General features: G+C 48.0%; 1 protein-coding gene across 1 annotated transcript in view; it reads left to right on the top strand.

Moving 5' to 3' along the window:
- Window positions 1–1,629: 1,629 nt before the first annotated feature.
- T265_10374 (hypothetical protein) overlaps window positions 1,630–6,519 on the top strand; it is a gene marked incomplete at both ends in the record, with an annotated part of 68,216 nt that continues 63,326 nt past the window's right edge. Inside the window, 2 exons of the mRNA XM_009176730.1 lie at window positions 1,630–2,167; window positions 6,152–6,253. Of these exons, the coding sequence (XP_009174994.1) occupies window positions 1,883–2,167; window positions 6,152–6,253 (387 nt within the window). The remainder of the gene's footprint in view (window positions 2,168–6,151; window positions 6,254–6,519) is intronic.

Genomic DNA, 6,519 nt, shown 5'->3' with positions numbered 1-6,519 from the left:
TAGGTGGGATTCTCTGTTTCGTTGAGCAGGCCACTTGACTAACAAAGGATTGGTAGGGTAGGGAGGTCAGCAGTCCCTTGCAGTAGGAGCAATCCATACGTTGGCATGGAACTATGTGGTTTGAGCTCTCAATGAGGCTTTCTATACTCGTGAGCGTCCAACGAAACGATTCTAGAAAAATTGAGGAGGAAGGGGATAGAATGAATGTTTAGAGCTCGTGGATAAGAGTAGGGCGATGAAAGGTTACCGCGGCATGTGGGAAATAAGTGAATATGGAGACCACAGTGCAAGCTGTAGTGCGGATACGGTAAGCCCAGAAAACGGCATTTCTCCCCGAAAGTGACTAGCAGGGACGCGGGATGGTTGGTTCCATCATGAAAAACCAGGCTACTATGGTTGCCTTCAGGCAGGGGTGTGCGGAAACTAGCTAAGAAGAAACGGATCGCCGTCAATTTGTGACTTTGTAACTGGACGACGGTCCTTGGGAACCTGGCCCAACTTCTAACCGAATAGGCCTTACCCTTGAAATGGAATGACATTTCAATCGCACCCAGAGTTATATGAGAAGCCGGCAATGATACCCCAGCATCTCTGAGTATACCACTCGGGTGCTTTGAACAGATCAGTTTCTAGGCAGCTGTTCCGGCTTATTCGGAAGATTGGATAATCGTGGTCAGCGGGATATTCTTCCCTTTTGATCACCAGTATGAAATCGCAATAAAAGTGTTGTCAATTTACAAACGTTTTTAGTAGGGTTTGGTAGGGTAATACTTGGCACGGGTTGACCGCAGGAAGCCAGGACACTGGTGAGCAGGAGATCAGTGACACCTCGGTGGGTAGCAGTGATACAAACCACCAAACGAGAGCTCGAATAAGTTCAGACAACGTAATCTACCGTCATCAGTTAAGCAAGAGTACCTTTCTGTGCACTGTTCTCAACAGGAGTCACCGGGTGCGTCGTCGGCTTCATAACTGCCGAAACCCATCGGATAAAGTGGTCAGATTCCATGTACCATAAGATTTCTTCGGCGATACAACAACAGAAGAGTGTGAAGGGTCATTCATGCATGCGGAGTACCGTCGCCTCCGAGGGGACCTAATTCTTACTTACGCCCTGTTTAAACAAAGCTTGGCAAACAGGTATTTTACCGACCGCCCAGCAAACACCCGGCGAGGACATAGTAAGAAAATTTTCGAGCTCAGGGCACACACATTCATTAGACATAACTTTTTTCATTTCGGGTAGTAGCTGCGTGGAATGACCTTCCTCCGACGATTGTACACGCTCCTTCTCGAACCCAATTTAAAGCACTATTAGACATTTATTTATGCGAATCCTCGCGCTGGAGAGCATACTGCCCCGCGCTGAGAACATAAAGAGCAGTGCTACACCCTTTTTTCACTTGTGCCTTTCAGGTGAACGACAGCCACTGACCGACAAGAACAAAACCGACCCGGGAAACTTGGGCAAAAGCCTCGATCCTGTGTATCAATCCGTGAACCACCGACCGACAAGAACAAAACCGACCCGGGAAACTGGGCAAAAGCCTCGATCCTGTGTATCAATCCGTGAATCCGTGTGTTAACGTTGAGGAACGCTGTCATGACTCCCTGATTTGAGCCTTTGTTTGGATCCAGCGATAAGTTAACCAATTCATTCTCCCGCTTCCTATTTTCTAGTTTCCGAAAGACGGCTAGTTCTAGACCACCACCATCCATGTGCAGGGCAATAAATTGATCGGTAGCAGAATGGAACTAGAACTTGTTTATCCACACTAAAAGGTAAAGATCTAACCGCTGGTTCTGCGATCAGCTCCGACATGTGTTTCTGACTGCCCGAGGTTTGAAATCGATCGTTCTCCCTTGGAGTTCTCAGCTTAAAATGATCGGCTCTCACTGGAATTCAATATTCCTACTCTTTCCTGTGCTCTTCTGTTGTGGGTCTTCTGATCCCAGCGTATCAACAATGCTGCAGCTGAGGGATAGCGCGGAGTTTTCCTACACAGTGACCAACCTGTTTTTGGATCTCATAAGAGGGAATGCCCCACCTACTGTTGTTTTGGAAGTCTATACAAACGTTATGAGTGAGTTCCTTGGCCTTATGGTGATTTTTCTTCCAGTTAACCAGCGATCGGACTCCAGAGTGCCATTCAGAACTATCGAGCCGGTGAGTCACTGCCTGTTGCTTTGGTTACATCGGTTAGTTCAATTCGATTATAAAACTCGGAATAGGCACGTATGATTGGGAAACAGCGACCACTGTGGAATAAACATGGAAACTCAGATTTTCCGCATGTATGTGGGAAATCGAAGTGGTTCGCGGCTGGTACGCTGTTGGCGTACGCCGTGTGGGACACCTGCTGCACTGCTTGCGAAGGAGTTGAGACTTTTACAGTGTATGTGAGAGAGTCGGAAGAGAGTCCGTGTTATCGGGAATACGCAACGTTTAACTTGTTAGGGAACAAACGTGGATCACCTGGACTGTACATTCAAAGATTCATTGCGAGCATGTTGGGTGGTTATAATAATAACCAGATGATAATTATGACATCCACTCCGGCATTGTTCAATGGGCACTGTTCTAGAACTTCCGGACAACTTGGTGGATCTTCAGAGTGCGGCATCAAAGAGGGTTCAGATGCTTGGGAGCTATCGGACTGATGTCCGGTTGTTTCAGTCATATCTGGAGATTCGTTTCCCCTATCGGAATCAGACAGATTGAGACCACCAGTTGCATTCTGAACCGCTGGGGCCAGATGGCAAAGAGACACGGTTTCCACTTCCGTCTCGACGAGCGGTGTGTGCATAGAGTGGATTGCAGTTCAGGAGGCCGACTTCAAATAACAGTTGGATGGGCTTTCATCTCACTGCAGCAGGACTGGACCAGGATTAGTCAACCTAGACAATAACCAGCTTCCGAGGGTTGAACGACGTGCGTGTTGAAAAAGACGTTCGTGTGGAGTACAGTTGGTGACTGTACATAACAATGGTCGAAGACTGAGTAAAGCATTAGGAAGTACGGGTATTGAGTGGGAAGGCGGCAGACTAAGTTTACAATACCAAGGTTGTTGTTTTCTAGAGGTCGCCGTTGAAACTCAACCTGACTGTAACACTGATCGATGTTCGCTCAGCTGTAACGCACTTTCGGTGCCTAGCTGCCGTGCCGCCAGAAGGATGCACGAGGGCTGGGATACTACCAGGTTGCCCAAGCCTAGACAGGGGAAGTCGAGAGGCGGAGGTCGGGTTCGAACCACGGGCCTTCCAGTCGGTAAATCCGCGCCCTAACCACTGATCCATCCCGCCTCACTGTCACACTGGATTATAAGCCGTTGCATGACTCATGACAATACCTTTTTCCAGACAACATGAATGATGAACGTATGTCGAAATGGATGTAGGCTGACATTCTGAATAAACAGTATTTGTGTGAGACCACCAGTCACAATTTTTGAGGTTATATCCGCACACGCAAATACAAATGGGGAAATTCGTCTGTTATCGCGAGTACTTAGTGGTTGCGTGTATTAGATTGCAGGGGACCTCGGGCGCTCAAAAGTTTGTGTTCCTGTAGTGAGTCCAGAGGATTTTCACATTCTTGGCCTCAGTTCGGCACACCTTGCAGGAGGAAATAATGCTTTCGACATCGTCGACGGAGTAGAGGAGAATCTTACAACGTACGCAGTGCGAAATACGGGCAATGCTTTGATAGCCGTAGCTCTCCATGGAAGCGCATACTTTGAGCGGCAGCGTCAGCGACATGATTGTCCTTGCCAGTCTGGTAGATGACATCATTTTAGATCGTACAGCTGTAGGACCCTTTCAGTGCCTAGCTGCCGTGCCACCCGAAGGAAGTACTAGGGCTGGGATACTGCCAGGTCGCCCAAGCCCAAACAGGAAGTCGAGAGGCAGGGGTTCTTTTAGAACGAAGGATCTTCCGGGATGACATCATACTTATACTCAGACAACCCGATCCTCCAGCGTTTTATTTTATCGTTTTTCAATTTACCCTTTCCTCCACTGCGGTACATGAATGTAACCGTAAGCTGATCGGCGATCAGTTAGGAGAGCCTTTTGGATAAATAGTGTCGCCTTTTCCTGATGGATTCTACAGTAGTCTAGATGGCAGAATGATTCTTCTCGCTCGAGTTGATTGTCCTCGAGAAAAAAGCTACTGGTATACGATTTTGGCTCAGGGATGGGGCAATAACCACACCGGAGACATCCGTTTCAACAATCAAAGTCTTGTTATAATTCGTTGTAAGTCGTGTAGCGTTTTCCAGCTAGTTTTTTTCAGGTCCTCGAAGGCTGATTCAACGTTGACAGATAGAGGTAATGTTTTATTCCTTATCAGTTTTTTGCTTTTGTCTGAAAACGAAGATATCCAATGTGTCTAATATGCGAACATACCGATGACATTCTGCATTTCCGTGGTACTACGTAGAGAAGGTTACATGGGTTTCAGGGTTGGGTTTTATGACACCCTTTGAAACTTTACAGGAGGAGGCTAATAGCTTATGAGGGAGTGGCGGTTTTGTTGTCGCTGAGTGTGATTCCATACCTCTTAGCCTTAAAAATGATTGAATATTGAGGTCGTATTCCTCTTGGATGTTACCACAGATTGTCTGTGTAGGCATACGTGCTGTTGAGCTTTTCGGACTTATTGATGTCAATCGTTCGCTGGAAACATGCTACACCGTTTGTGACACCGGAGGGTGACGTGACTGAAGTAGGCCATTACAGGCTTCGAATGCTGCAAAAGGCTTGTCGGATGTAGAGATCAGGACTTAATGGTAAGCGAGATGGCTCAGTGGTTGGAGCGCGAATTTGTTGACCGGAAGGTTCGTGGTTCGAACCCGATCCCTGCATGCCGAATTCCCCTGTTTAGGTTTGGGCAGCCTGGCAGTATCCTAGCTCTCGTGCTTCTGATGGCATGGCAGTTAGGCATCGAAAGTTTTCTACAGCTGTGAGAAGAACTAATGCACTGTGGACTTCGTAGTGCGAAATTTTCTCAATCGTTTTGTCCAGGCGTGGCAGGGAATAAGCCTCCCGATATGTGAACCGGTTGATAGTTCTGTTGCAATCAACAACCGTCTGGCGTTTGTGACTGACAGTCTTGTTAACCAAAACCTGCGCTCTCCAGGGAGACGCTGACGGCTCGATTACGCCCTCTTGCAATAAGCGACCAACTTCTAGGCGGATGAATTCATCATCCGGATGATGTCTTGATTCGGTGCAACATACTTGTAATATGGGGGTAATTTGGCGAAAAGTGATGGTGCCTTTGACGTTTACTACCGTTAGGCAGCAGATGTTGGGCGCATCACGATCTTCGCTGAGTGAATTTCTATCTTGCCGTAGGAAAGCATGCCCGAATAGAATGTCGGTGCAGAGGTTTGGTATTACAAGGCTTCAATCCGTTGTATCGTGTACCTCTGTATCGGATAGAAACACAGGCGCAACCGGTCCTTCGAAAGGATAGTTGTGCAACCACTATCTTGACGGCTGAAAAGTTGGATAAATCTTTTAATTATTTAGTTTCACGACATCAGGACCAGCGAAACTACGAGAACTCCTTGTATCGATTAGCGCACGGAGAGTGGTGCCATTGACTTCCATAGTTGCGATGGTACCTGCCAGGCAGATAGGTGCAGCTGCAACGAATCACGGTAGCAAAGTGGGCTTCATTTTATAGTTTGTAGGGGGCGTGGTGGCACAACCATGACCTACACAACTAACAATATTCTCATGCCACATCGGCCGTCGCGTGGTGCCATCAGCCGGGTCGCCTTACTTGCTGCATACAGCAGGGCGGGTAAGCGAAGACATGCTACTGCTGACGCCTCCCTTCTTACACTTTCACGTTTTCCGTCTTCCACCCTCCCCCGCCCAAATTTGAATACTTTATCCGCAGGTCCCAGCTCTAGGACTGACCGTTTTGCTCGCCCTGCATCACACAGCTGCAGCTTCTGCACGTCCGAGTTCAGTTACAACCCTAAACACTTCGAAGTTTGTTTTCAAACCTTGAAAGCCTGTCTACATAGCCACTTTCAATGTTCGCACACTGAAGCAAGCAGGTCAACAGGTGGCTCTTGCGCGTGCGCTGGATTCCCTCTGTATTGATGTATGTTGTGTGTCAGAAACAAGGACACAGGACGCAAGTACTGTAATCGAACTGACTGCCCCCTCACTCTCTTCCAGGTTCCGACTGCGCACCTCTGGTGATGCAGAGGCCGCTGCAGCTGGATATGCTGGGGTGGGTATTGTATTGAGCGAACGAGCGGAAGCGTCTCTGCTTGATTGGAGACCCGTTGACAGTCACCTCTGTGTGGTTCGTTTGCCAGCATCGGTGAGAGAATCTAGAGGAAGTGAGGTTCATCGCACCTTGTTTATTGTTTCTGCTTACGCCTCAACTGACTAGCTCTGAATCTGCCAAGGACAGTTTCTATGACGCTCTAGGTGCCCTTCTACAACAGGCTAAAAGCTCAGATATCGTTGTGGTTGCTGGTGATATGAACGCCC

This window comes from Opisthorchis viverrini (assembly GCF_000715545.1).
Source record: "Opisthorchis viverrini unplaced genomic scaffold opera_v5_366, whole genome shotgun sequence".
NCBI classification, from domain to species: Eukaryota; Metazoa; Platyhelminthes; class Trematoda; order Opisthorchiida; family Opisthorchiidae; genus Opisthorchis; species Opisthorchis viverrini.
Note: the sequence above shows the minus strand (reverse complement) of the source record. Positions and strands in the feature narration are given on the sequence as shown.